Source organism: Bidens hawaiensis, unplaced genomic scaffold, assembly GCF_021521415.1.
Source record: "Bidens hawaiensis isolate Kalapana, Puna unplaced genomic scaffold, B.hawaiensis_p1.1 tig00026238_1, whole genome shotgun sequence".
NCBI classification, from domain to species: Eukaryota; Viridiplantae; Streptophyta; class Magnoliopsida; order Asterales; family Asteraceae; genus Bidens; species Bidens hawaiensis.
The window spans coordinates 322137-337243 of record NW_027494230.1 but is presented as its reverse complement, the minus strand read 5'-3'; the positions used below and the strand labels follow the sequence as shown (position 1 = coordinate 337243).

Genomic DNA, 15107 nt, shown 5'->3' with positions numbered 1-15107 from the left:
GGCATTGTGCGTTAAACTCGTCGTTCCGACAAATCTCCAAATTATCATCTTTCAAGTTTACTACTTGAAGGTGAGTACTTCATACCCCATTTTCCATCTTTTATTTTGGGGGTGACATTTCATACTTATTCAACAAAATGCTTTATATTTGAATCTTAAACCACAAACGTAGTTCTATACTTTACCTAAATAATTGCTCGATTTGGTGTTCTATGCTTATATGCCTATGTGTTTATCGCTTTTGGTTGGTGGAACTATAAAATCCTAGACTATATGGCATCCCCTTATAGCAAGGTGTCATTAACGTAATGCAATTAACGATAACTATAAAATCCTAGACTATTTGGCATCCCCTTATAGCTAGGTGTCGCTAATGTGTTTAGCGATATCTGTTTATCCAAATTACCACTTTTATTTATCGTTTCGTATGCAAGTTTTGTGGCTATCTTTATTATATACTAATATGATTAAACTTATGAATTGCTCACCAACCTTTATGTTGACAAACTTTATTTTATGAAATGTTGCAGGTTTGCATCTTGGTTGATTTATGATTGTGAAGAAAACGACATCAAAGACCTTAGGATATTAGTAAAAATGAACAATATCAATTTGCCATATTTTGTGATATCTTGTTTATGGTTATTTTATGGATAATTGTTATGTGACATTTTCGATGTTGTGAAATGAAATGAGTTTATTAAATACTGTCACTTTAATTAGTGTCATGTGCTTATGGACAATCGTTACACCTCGGCATGTTCCGCCGCCTTTGGTCGGGGTGTGACACATAGCGTACTTACACATATCCACTAAGAGGAAGGTCTTTTTGTAATGGATGACCCTCGAAACTTTAATATATCTTCAAGTGTAATGCGTACAGTGGGGCATCCGCCAACCCCGCTAACTTTTTCTATCACATTACATGCAAATACCTTTTTCGGTTATAGCAGTTCTCAACTTAATATTGCTTCTCAAAATAATGCATCAACACACATATACACACGCAAACAAGGCCTCACAATACTTGTTTTGTTCATCGTAAATAAAATTACCGATCTATGAAAAAATGTCTTTTTCAATATCCACTCGGGCACTTGAAATCTCGAAGACAAACTTGAAACTTAAATTATTATTAATTTATATATTTTTGTACATGAAAGAAAATAAAAATGTTTCTTGTTAGACCTACTTGACTTGTAAGTGTGTGGACAAGTAGCTAGCCAGCAACGACCCCATACCCTGATGCATGCATGCCAACATACTAGTATTAAAGTGACTATTTTCTCATCAGTTACACTTATAATATTCCAATTTATTATACAAGACAAAAGCTTTTGAAGATTTGCCAGCTAATGTTTGACCCTACCTAGTCACAACTCGAAGGAACAAGGTCCAGTTTTCATGGAAAGCTTCTCAAACATTTAACTATTTTTGGCTACAATAATCTTGATTCCCTCATCAAAGTTTTAACTATTTTTGATTTGCAACTCATTCAAAATTTGCTCAATCTATACTAATTAATAAATAAAGGTTTCCTTACGTCACGTGTCCTCTTTTTAGCCCATTATTCCTTTCAAATTCCCGCCTTCCACCACACTCCTTTTACAAACCCGGTCCATATCCTTACCCAACCCGATTAACTACTTCCCGAACAAACATATTGGCGATTTTTCAAAAACCATATTTCCTGACTCTTTCCTAATGTTTAACATTCCTATCTCTTCTCTCATTGATCCGACAAATCGTTCCCAAATTCCAAAATCGCTGGCGACAATACTTCGAATTTCATCTTCAGAAATCCTAAATCAGAAACTTCTAATTTCTTCTTCAAAATTACTGGCGACTAGAACTAATGGCTTTCTTCAATTTATCTCATATCATATCGGAAACCCTAAATCATTTTTCTGGAGTTTGGTAATGTTTCTTCAAGAAACTGTAAATCAATCTTTAATTACAATAAAAGAATCTGAATCATCATCTACACATTCATCATTTTTTTTGTGTCTAATGTATCATATATAATAAATCCGTAATCTTTCTGAAGTTTTTGTGTCTAATGATTCAAAAAGGGGTAGCGGCGCAGCTTGTTGCCCGCTTGCCTTCTGTTTCGATGTAATCCAATAAACAATTAATACGACAATTATTGTTTTTAATTATAAATTAATCTATCTTATACAGGTTTAGCCAATTATGATTACCGTGCTTACAAATATGTATCTATACTAGGATTTTTATATGAAATTATAGTCATAAAAATAGTTATGAAAAAACCATAGCCCCTCCATGTTCTTGACTGTGTAACAAAAATGAAATTATATTTAGAGACTTTTTTTTTGTCTACAGGCCTATAAATCTTCTTTTCTTTTAACCTAAACTAATTTTGTTTTGCTCCTCAAACACTTTCACTATAAATATTTTCTGTTATACTTAAATGTAAACACTTGCATAACTATTTGATATTTGTTTTGTAATTTTTAAATAAAATATTCTTTTTCAATTTTGTATATGATTTTTGTACGATTTTGTGTTCATATGACATATGGTACCTATTCGATGTTCTTTTTCAAAAATTTAAATAAAATGTTTTTTTCTTCTTAAAATAATAGTCAAGATGATGATTAAGTGATTTTTGAAAGAGGTCAAAGCCATATGAAGGTATCCACTAGACCACTATCTATCTTCTCTGATGATTTTATTTTTATCTTCAAGTGTTGCAGATCACATAATGGTAATACCAATCTCTCCATGTGTAAATTAGGTATCATCAGTTCCTGGTTCATGATCACACAAGTTACATGTAATATGTATACATTTATTGATTTAAGAGTGATTTTAATCATTCACATTGATAATAAAAATACTATGTGATAATTGTATGCATAAAAATATAGTTTTAAATAGATAAAGTTAGATACCATATTCTTAGCTATACATATTTATGCATTTAATAGAAAATTGGTTTAAGTTACACCACATGCTACTACAACTCCATATTTTACGAAATATAATAATAATAATAACAACAACAACAACGATTTAGCTTACATTACCTGCTACTTCTAATTACATATGACATTTAATATATTTAATACTAGCTTTTGAACCCGTGTATTACACGTGATTTGTCAAATGATAAAATAAGATCCATTATTTCAATTGTGATTATCTAAATACTTATAAATTAATTAATGTAGATTTAATAGTAAAACAAACGGGGTTAACGAAAAGTACTTAAATAACATGATTTTAATGGAAACGTCAGATGTTGATTTGCAAGAAATTTTAAAAAATGTATTAAAGTTGCGTAGTTGGTTAAACTTCATGTATGAAAATGACACTTAATTCAATAATGTATAAAATATAAACTATGTTATAACCCACTTGACAAAATAGTTTTGATCCATGACCCATGGATAGCTAGAATGAATGAGATGAGAAAATTTATAAAATCCACACTATGTTATACCCACTTGATAAAATAGCTTTGACCCATGACCCATGGATAACTAGAATGAATGAGATGAGAGATTAGAAATTAGAATAAATGTAGGCTTGACACATAAGCTTTAACATTTTCTTTTATTAGTATTGTAAGATAAGATAAGATGTAACCAAAATGTAAATTTATAACCTACTTTAATTACTCTTACAATTTATTTCACTAACACACATATCAACAATCAACATTTACAATAATCGGTTTCAAATTTAAAATCCAAATTATACCATCTACAAATAAATAGCCTAATTTTAGTATATTATCATTTTACACCTTAGTTATAGTCAACTAATTTAAACATACAATGCAGCTTACTTACGTATTTAAACATACAATAATGTTAAAACGCATCAATGCTGTTTTAAGTGTAACCTTAAAAATGATACAACATTGACGACTCATTTGCTCTATTGTCAACCAAACTACTGAAGATTCACTCAAAGGATGTGTCCGATGCAACTTGGAATAACAAACCGTTGATTCCAAAAACAGAGAAGTAGAAGTTTTTTTAATTGTTACAAACAGTTTCCTTTTTTATTATCTTTTTTCATTGTTTGCTCGCATTATGTTTCTTTACAATTTGTTTTAGGATTGTGTTTGTGTTTTTCTTTTATCAGATGTTTGACTTTATGAAGATTGTTTTTTATTAATGAAATGACATGATTGTTTCATAAAATTTTATCTCTTTACAGTTTTATATTATCTAAATATTTGATGTTATATGAAATGAAACGCTATGTTTCATATTGTTTGATACTAAGAAATCCTTCGAATTTTTAAAATATAATAGCATCAACTTTATGAACTTACTATAGTTGTTATAAATACTATTAGAAAGCACCATTTATTTATACACGAAAAAACATATATTAAAATTATTTTATCAAAACCCGATTAAGAAATTTAAACATCATATTCTAGCTGTTTATAAATTAATTATTTGCTACATATATGTTATGCAACACTAAACTTCTAATTGCTATTAAAAACAAATAATATTTTACTATTAAGTAATATAGTCAAAAAACTTCTAATTACTATTAAAAACGAATTATTTTAGTAAAATTATTTATAAGTTTACTTTTTTTTATTTTAACTCATGACATGATTTATTTGTACCGTATATATTGTATTTGATCATATTATATTTTGCATGTCTTATGATCAATGAATTAGTAAAAAACATATGTTATTTAACTGTAAAGTATGTTTCTATTTTTTATATTTAATACCCAATTTTTCTTATCATGACTTTTATTATTGATATTTTGATCATTATGGATGTATAAAATTAAATTTGTAAAACCCGTGTTACACACGGGTAGCTAACCTAGTAGAGAAGATGTAAAAATTTTGGATCGTGCTTGAGGCGATATAAGCTCGCTTGAGTAAAAAGTGCACAACTAATATAGACTCGTATAAAAAGTGTAGTCGTTTATGAGTAACCTGTTTTTACTCTAATAAGTGACCCCCATACGCAATACATACTCAACCCGAGGTGATGATAGCTTGAACTCATGAATAATTTGTTGCTAAGTCACATAACGTAAGACCATCTGCAATGCAAACTTCTTAAAATCGTCTATAAATTAGTTAGATATTCAGTATCATCCTGATATTTAAGGGTTTTTATCTACAAGTAACTTTGAACCATTATAATCAAATAATTAAGATGGTCCCGTATATAATATATACATTATGATAAGTTAAGTTTCATATATATAGAATAATATGTGCAAGTTGTTATATTGATAAGACGTATATATGGAATGAGACGTTTAAGATGTGACTAATAAAAGACTTAAATTTTAATCATTTTTTTCTTCATCCTTTTTTCTTAAAGGTGCTAAAGAAGACCCTCTTCAAAGGAATACACGACATGTATATACACAATACTTTTAACCATTACATCAGTCTATCAATCATATATTAGAAATCATATATTATATGAACATATTTCATATTTATATGACCATATACTCATACACCTCTATATGAGCAGATACTACCACAATCACTACACTATATATATATATATATATAATATACTAGATTTTATCCCCCGTAATACGGGGTTTGTTTTACATTATTCGTTTTTAATATTTATATATATGTATTTGGATTTTAATTTTATTTATTGTAAGAAAGTTAATAATTAATATATTTGAGGTTTGATGATGAAATGGTTTCACAAATAAATGATATGTTATAATCCGGTTTAAAAGCTATCTGGGTTTGGTGATACCCATTACCCGTTTATTTTCTTTATTATAAATTTGTTTCTTTTCTTAATTATAAACAATATATTTTTTAAATAAAATATGATATTAACTTTTAGCATATCCCTAATTTATAGAAATTTCATATCAAATATTTGATGAGATTATTTTTTAATATAATGAGATGTTCTAACCCGTTTAAGAGCTATCTGTGTTTGGTGAGACCTTTACCTGTGAATTCAGGTCAAATGCGTGAGAAGCCTTCATTTACAAATAAAGCAATCTGATGGCTAGAGAGAATGGTTGTTTTACATTTTTCGTTTTTAATATTTATTTTTTGGATTTTAAATTTCTTTATTGTAAGAAAGTTAATAATATACTTAGGGTTTGATGATGAAAGGGTTTCGTAAATAAATGATATGTTATAACCCGTTTAAAAGCTATCTGGATTTGGTGACCCATGACCCGCTTATGTTTTTTGTTATAAAATTGTTTATTAATTATAAATAATATATTTTTCTTTTTAAATTGGATATTAAATTTTAGTATATCCCTATTTTATAGGATTTTCATATCAAATAATTGGTAAAATTAATTTTTAATTTAATGAGATGTTATAACTCGTTTAAGAGCTATCTGGTTTTGGTAAGACCCATACCCATGAATTTGAGTTAAATCAATGAGAGGCCTCCATTTAAAAATCAAGCAATCTTGTGGCTACCATAAAAGGGGGGAACGACCACATCGCGACACGTAGGATTTTAGGGTCTTCGTTTATATATATTATAGATAATATGTATATATACATATGCAAAAATTCTCATATACAACCCGTGTATATGAAAATTCATTGTCATATACATTCCGTATACTGATAAATCATAAATCCTATACGCTGTACCAAGGCATATGATCGACAAACACTTTATTATTACGAAAAGAAAACTAGCATAAAAACTTTTTGCAATGGTTCCCTAGTAATTACAATCAGAAAAACTAAACCAACTTGACTAGCATATCAGCTTAGATATTTCATTATTTACCAACTTATAAATACATTACCAACACCGTATGCCATCAAATCAATTACATGAATAAAGGGTATTCATGTATTCTCTAGTGTCTACTAGAGGTGGGCAAATAAACCGGTTAACCAAACCGACCCGAAAATTGAACCGAAACCGAACCAGTTGAAACCGATTATGTATAACCGGTTTGGAACCGATTGAAACTGTAGGTTCGGAACCGGCTTGTAATTTTCTCCAACAAAACCGGTTCCAAACCGGTTAACCGAACCAAAACCGATCAAAACCCAACCGAAATAGATCGTACTATGGTAAGAAACCGGTTTCAATCCGAATCAAAACCAATCATAAACCAATTTTGACTTTTATTAACCAAACTGAACACATTTTGAGTTTTAAGCCGGTTTGTGCACCTCCTATGTCTGACTTAGACGTGCACAAAAAAACCGGTTCCGGAACCTAACTGGTGGAACCGAACCGGAACCGGTTTCAGTTCCAACCCGGTTGGTACAATACCCGGTTTGGGTATTTTTGTACCCGAAAATCGTACCCGGTTCTCATATTTGTATGTTAGTATCAGTTCCAACCCGGTTCTTACCCGGTTCTTAATTGTAACCGGTTCGGTTCGTACCCGGAAAAACCGGTTCCGGCGGGTTTTTTTTGAAGAGTCAAACAAAAGTCAAAGTAGCCGTTGGAACCGGTTCCAACGGTAATATAGCCGTTGGAACCGGTTTTTGATGCCCAAACCTATATATAACTTGTTTTCCACCACTAATTTCACCACCAAACTAAAAAACAAACTAAAATACTACTCCTTTAGCAAACCCGTTCCGTTACCCGACCATCCAACTAAATATTATTATGGCACCCGTTAAAAAAACTAACAAGAAGGCTAAGAAGAGTGTTTTTGTTGCCCCCGTTCCTGTTACGGAGGACCCAAGGGTTGTTACGGTAGTCAACCATAACCGCAACCAAGACATATGGAAGAATTGGGATTTGATTGTGGATGACGAAGGTTATCAAAAGGCTCGTTGCAAACTATGTGGTTCAATATTAAAGCACGATTCCAACTCTACTTTGAGAAAGCACATCGAGAAGCCATATTGCAAGGCGTTGAAAGGGATTGGCGCGACCGATCAAATTGACTTGGGTAAAGATGGTACACTATTTCGTTACAACACGACTAAAGTTCAAGATAGAATGGCAAAGTTCGTTATTCAACGAGGTTTGCCGTTTAACCACTTTGATGACCCGGAGTTGACGTCGTTTATTCGCGAAACTCTACAACCGAGATACACACATGTAAGTCGTACTACCTTAAGACGTCATTGTATCAGGTTGTGGGAGTGTGCTAAAAAAGAGTTAATCGAGTCTTTTCATTATTTAGAAGCCATGGTTAGTTTAACTACCGATGTTTGGTCGGCACCACACGGGTTGCCCGAATCATACATATGTGTCACCGCTCATTGGGTTGATCCGGTGACATGGAAATTGATGAAACGCACCATCGCTTTTGAAAACTTCCCGTTCTCACATACCGCCGAAAAATTGTTTGAATTACTTGATGAAGTTATAACGACTTACAACTTGAGAAATAAAATATTTTCGATTTCGTTTGACAACGCTTCAAACAATACTAAGGCGGCTGAAAAATTTATCATTAATATTCACCACCTTGTTTCGGGGATTTTTTTCATGTCCGATGTGTTGCACATATCATCAACTTGGTTGTTCAAATAGGTCTTGACAATGAAAACATTTGTGATGATTTAAAATACTTTAGACTTATGTTACAAGATGTCTTCAAAAGTGGTAAAAGAAGACATCTTGAATATAAGAACTATTGCAAGTCGGTTGAAAGAAAGTATTTGGGGCCGAATTGGGACGTTCCAACCCGTTGGAACTCAACTTGTCATATTTTAAAGTGTGCTTTTGCCCAACGCCAAACTTTACAAGCTTTTCATAACAATCTTGTTGAAGAACGCGAGGCCGATATGTTTCCGGAAAGTGTTTGGGTCCAAGTCGGTTATTTGTTGGAGTATCTTGACGTGTTCAAAAAGTCAACAACAAAATTATCGGGAGTCTATTACCCTACTAGTTGTTGGGTTTTGCAAGAATTGTACTATATGTCTTGTGTTTTTAAAAGCTTTGCGGAGAAGAACAAACTCTTCGAAAATATTGTTGCGGTGATGAAAGAAAAGTTCATAAAATATTTTGAAAACATACCGCCGGTCTTTACTTGTACCGCCGCATTAAACCCCTATTGGAATGTTAATGGGGTTGAAACAACGATTGAGGAAATATTCGACAACTTAGGTATGCACGAGATTGACCCGAAGTTGTCGACGGAAGCGAAGGACAAGTTCAACAAAAACTTTCAAGACCTTTATGACCATTATTTTCAAATGTATGGTCCAAGCACGAGATCGTCTTTTGTGAAAAAAACAACAACTAGTAGGCCGTGCAATGACCCACTTATAAACTTGATGAATGGGATTCGTGAATCGGCATCTAAGAGGCAAAGAGGAAACACACCAAGTAGCGAACTTGGTCGATATAGTGGAGCAAACTATGTTGAGGGCGCAACGGTCGACGAAATTCGCAATATTGATTTGTTGGCTTGGTGGAAAGGTAAACAAAACGAATTTCCCATTCTATCCGCCATGGCTCGTGATTTGCCTGCCGTACAAGCCTCAACGGTTGCTTCCGAATCGGTTTTTTCTCTTAGTGGGAGGGTGTTATCTATGCGAAGAACAAAACTAACTCCCGAGTCTCTAGAGGTTTGCATTTGCCTAAAGGACCATTTGGATGCGGTGGATCGTGTACAACACAAGGCGAACTTTGAAGACGAAATACCAATAGAGCGTCATATTCATGATGAGGAGGCGGAGGACGGGGTTTCTTCCGATAACGAAGACGAGGGTGAAGACGAGAATGAAGACGAAGAAGAGTTGTAATTATTTGTTTTAGTAAAATTATTTGTAACTTGTTCAACTAATATTTAGTTTTGATTTGTTTTATTATAATTACTTTTGTTACTCATGATTAATTTTTGTTACTTTTTTAATAACGACGAACATTTTATTTATTTAAAAAATAACTATTACAAACATTATTAAAACATAAACAATACTAAACATAACAACTAAAACATAAAAAACAAAGTCCGTCGTTTTAATCCGGGAATACTTATTTTTGGGTTGTAGAGCCGGACGACTCTCCCACTTCCGTTTTTTTAGCTTCCAAACTTCTTTTCTCTCGACAATACTTATTCGTATGTTTTCGTAATGTCGAGTTGGACTATGCTTTAAGAAACTTCGAGCAATATTTGCAACGTGCCAACTCATGTGAGTCGGTCATGAGACACAAATCATAATGAACCCAAACATCGGGGCATCTTGTTGTTTCGATCACCATAACAACGTCATCATTAGTTGCCATTTGTTGTCGGTTTAAGGTTAATTGTGGTTTGGAGTGTGTTTTATAGTTTTGGAAGTGGTTTAACAAGTACACAAACAAACCTTGCTATTTAGAGTAAAAAAATAACCTATTTATAGTTAAAAAACCGGTTCCAACGGTCAAAAACGGCTATATAGCCGTTGGAACCGGTTCCTAACGGCTATGATATTTAAATTTCAAAAAAAACCGGTGGAACCGGTTTTTACGTAAAAACCGGTTCCGGTTCATACCCTACCCGGTTCTTAAAAGTTAGCATATCTGGGCATCGGTTCGGGTCGGGAACCGAACCGGTTCTTGATTGGAACCGGTGCCATTTTACAACCCGGTGTGAAAAAACCGGTTTCGAACCGGTTCGGGTTTTCCAGTTGAACCCGATTTGTGCACCTCTGGTATAACTACCTTGAGGGAAAAAGAAGCAAAGTATAAGTTGTAAAAGATGAAGAATCATTGATGACATAAATGTACCCCAAAGTTTAAAGAAATAACCAGTTGGTCCCCACACGTGTGAAGAAGCAAATTCAGAATTAATGGTCGTGCGTAAAAAAACGCGTAAACAGGAAACCAGAAAGATGGAGAAACATTGAAAGGAAACCAAGCCACCCCTCAAAACTGAATTCAATTCAATCAATTCAACACATACACATTAGGGTTCCACCATTTCAACCCAGATTTCATCACTTTTTGTTAATCCAATCAACACCCATCTTTTGATTTGGGCGTTTCTCAAGATTTCAAGAAAAAGATTGGGTTTTTATCAAATTCAAGATTCATTTTCTTGAAACCCAATTTGGTTAAAGTTTTTTAATTTTCATGGGGATTTTGTGCAAGATTTCGTATTTGATATTATCTTTTTTGTTACCCAAATAACACCCATGTTTTGATTTGGGCGTTTGTCAAGATTTGAGGAAAAAGATTGGATTTTTAAGAAATTTAAGAAAGATTAATAATTTTCTTGAAACCTAATTTGGTAAAAAGGTTATTAATTTCTTTGGGGGGATTTTGTGCAAGAAATGTGGTATGTCAGACGGGTTCATGAATCTGTTGTCCGTGTGCTGGAAGCCGTTTATTAAAGGCGACACCAGCGAGACGGGTGGTGCGGCGTCTGATGGTGCTCGTGTTGGTGTGAATGGTGGGGATGGCGTTGACTTTGAGAAAGATGGGTTGCTGTGGTATAGGGATATTGGGAAATATGGTGGAGGTGAGTACTCGATGGCGGTTGTGCAGGCGAACCAGGTGCTTGAGGACCAGAGCCAGATCGAGTCGGGTCCTTTCGGGACGTTTGTTGGGGTCTATGATGGTCATGGAGGACCGGATGTGGCACGATACGTTTGCGATAATTTGTTCAGGAATTTTCAAGGTTTGTTTGTTGCATGTTATTATTTGTTGGTTATGCATTTTAATATTTTATACCATGACATTGAATAATCAGAATCTGATAGTGTTTCTATATTATGAAGATTTTGATCATTTAAGGAGATAAAAACAAGGGAAAAAAATATGTTAAGTGAATTTTTACTCTGGTGTTGTAGCTAGTATGAAAGTGGTTGTCCAGTTAACTGATTATTTGACCTGCATACACAACTACACTAGTAGCTTAAAAAGCGAGGGCCTGATATAAGCAAGACACTTAGCTTAAACTAAGGCTTTTCAGACATGTTTTAGGCTTGTATATGGCTAGTTTTAGGCTGGTTTCAAACCACTTTTAATGTTTCAGACCAGTTTGCTCAGAATTTGCAAAAACTATCCGGAATCTGGCGAGAATCTCACCGGAGGGCCTAGATGGCAGCAAGGCGCTTTTCCTGCGCCTCGCTTTGCTTGATGGCCTATTGTTTTAGATTCATGGTGTATTAAGAAGTTACTAATGAGCTAATTACAGAAAATTGATGTCAGTATGGATGTTTAGTGATTGGTTGAGCCGGAAAGTTGATTCATTTTATTTATCTCAAAACATAGAAAAGGTTTCATGTGGTTCGAGAGTGTGCTTTATTTATCCATTAGTACTTGTAACTAAGCGTGAGCATTAGTAGTGGCGTGACCACTGAAAGTATGCTGAAAATGAGCATTGTTTTTACTCTAAATCTAGTGAACATTGGGGCTTGATGTTTGATGTGACAAAATGGACGGGTCAGGCGGTTGTGCAAAGGTTCAAAAAGGGTTTGGGCCAAAGCATGACTTCATGTGAAGGTCGGGTGGCCGACCCACCAACACTTTTTGTCCATTTCTCTGAATTTTGTAAATATTTAATGTATTAAATTCATAACCACGAAACCTATGCTACTAAAAATAGTTTAATGTTTTTGTAACTATTTGAGTACGCAATAAGTAATTTTTTCATCTGGCCCAACCAGTTTGATATCTGTTAGTCTGTTACCAATAAATTACAACCCGAATAGACCCGTTTACATGGAAACAGGTATGATGTGAGTTTAAAAAAGTCAAAAATTCTTATGCCGTTGTTCTTAGGTTTAGTGTTTATGCAGCAACATCTGGTGGCGTGGTGACTCCGGAGACAATAAGAAACGCGTTTCTACAAACGGAGAATGGATTCACTGCTCTTGTATCTGAGTTATTTAATTCACGCCCGAGCATTGCAACCGTTGGAACATGTTGCTTAGTTGGTGTAATATACCAGCAAACTCTTTTTATTGCCAATCTTGGCGATTCGCGTGTTGTTCTTGGTAAGAAAGTTGGTAACACGGGTGGTATGGCGGCTATCCAGCTGTCATCAGAGCATAATGCAAATCTTGAGGAGGTTAGACATGAGTTAAAAGATTTACACCCGCACGATCCGGATATTGTTGCCATGAGACACGGGGTCTGGAGGGTCAAAGGCATTATTCAGGTTATTATTACAGTGTGATTATATTTATAAAATATTATGCTTTGATTGAATAAGTGTGTGTGGTGCAGGTTTCGAAGTCCATTGGGGATGTTTATATGAAACATGCAGAGTACAATAATGATCAAATTGCACAAAAGTTTCGGCTTCCAGAAGCAACGGTTATGCCTATTTTGTCTGCTACTCCCTCGATCCTTACTCATGAGATCCACCCGAATGATTCTTTTCTGATATTTGCTTCTGATGGTTTATGGGAACACTTGAGTAATGAAGAAGCTGTGGAGATCGTTCACAATAATCCACGATCCGTAAGACATTCCTGTCCCTCTTCTCTCTCTCTTTTTTTTTTTTTTTGTTTACCATTTTTTTTAATTATTCATTCATAATAATTGCATCTAACATAATCAGGGTTGTGGTCTTTGTTTAGTAACCGAGTAATTCACATATAATAATATCTTGCCTGATCTTATTGCTTTTACTCTTTTAAGTACACACATATTTGTATCATTCTATAAGAACTTAAGAAGCAAGCAAGGGCAGTTATGTCATTTGTCTGCCTTCTTTTTATCAGGAGATAAGTATTCGAGCGTGATACCTAAAAGGCTAAAAGTGCTATTTTTATGTTTATTCAGATATGGTTTTTTAGGCTCATGTATGGAATTGTGGATCTAAATGTATATATGATATGAATCATATACAATTATTAACCTGCAAAATTAAGTTCCCGGAACACTTGATTTTGTACCTACATCATTAAATATAATTAGTATAATAGAAAAAGAATCCGTGTTAAAAAATTTAAGAACATGATAAATCAATATATATAACCAGTTATGTGTTCGGTACAAGTACTAGAGGTGTAAATGAGCCGGGTGGGTTGTGTTTTCTAGCTCGGGCTTGGCTTGTTTATTATTTATAAATAATTTATGTACGTTTTTAATTATTTTTATATGTTTTGAGAAAAATCTTAACCGAGCCTAAGCTAGAATCAAGCTCGTGTAATACCTTAAACAAGCCAATGCTCGGGTCGTGCTCAGCTGTGCTATGTGAAATTAACGCATGTAATAGAGGTAAAACTTAAAAAATACACAAGGCTCGTTAGGACTTGACGAGCTTCCAATACAAGACTTGAGCTCAGGCTTGATAACTAAATAAGCTTTCTTGAAACTCGGGCTTGGCTCGAGCTCGAAAAAGCTCGACTCGTTTCGAGTTTTTTTTATCGATTTGATCTTGAGTAGCTCGCGAGCCACTTGGCTTGTTTGCGCCCATAGGTACAGCAATAAACTAATAAGTAAAATTAAACTGATGGGGTTGCAGGGAATAGCAAAGAGGCTAGTGAAAGCTGCACTACAGGAAGCTGCGAAAAAGCGAGAAATGAGATATTCTGATCTCAAGAAGATTGATAAGCGGGTGCGACGCCACTTCCACGATGATATAACCGTAATTGTTTTGTTTCTCAACTATGATCAAATATGTAGAGGCGGTGGCGGTCCTAACGTCTCTCTTCGAAGCGCTTTGGAACACTAAACGTATTCAGATTTGGATTCACTCGACAACCACCCAAGGGCTTGGGGTTCTATTCTATAGAGTTTTATTTTATCATTAATTTAAATGAGGCCATAAAAACAAAATCCAACACAAGAGTATTGGAGGACCATAACTTGTTTGTAATATCATTATGTTATCATCATCTTCATCATCATTTTACTATAAACCATACTTGAATCTTTTCTTTTGCCAATTCTTTTCTATTTATGCATTTGTACTAACAGCAATTTACAGACTATGTAGTACTAATTTGTAATAATTATTTTTATGATTTTATTTAATTAAAGCAATTTGCAAACTTGTCCCGGACACACTACTTGTGTAACATCTATTCGTTCATATCAACCAATATTGTTTGTTTTGGTTCCTCGAGTGAAAGAAATTGTGATACCTTTTCAGAGGTCACTCACAATGGATTGCGTTTGTCCATTTAAACACGTTTAATAGTGAAGTTCTTCTCTCACTTGCATCGAATATATTGTGAACTTAACATATGAAAGAGGCGCAACTTGTTT

At 33.8% G+C, this 15107-nt stretch overlaps 1 protein-coding gene across 1 annotated transcript; it reads left to right on the top strand.

Annotated features, from left to right (window-relative positions):
* Positions 1-11000: 11000 nt before the first annotated feature.
* Positions 11001-14880, top strand: LOC143573245 (putative protein phosphatase 2C 42). The gene is made up of 4 exons (XM_077058176.1): positions 11001-11562; positions 12686-13047; positions 13116-13352; positions 14362-14880. Exons 1-4 carry the CDS (start codon positions 11223-11225, stop codon positions 14569-14571), a joined length of 1149 nt encoding a protein of 382 aa, XP_076914291.1. The 5' UTR covers positions 11001-11222; the 3' UTR covers positions 14572-14880.
* The last annotated feature ends 227 nt before the right edge of the window (positions 14881-15107 follow it).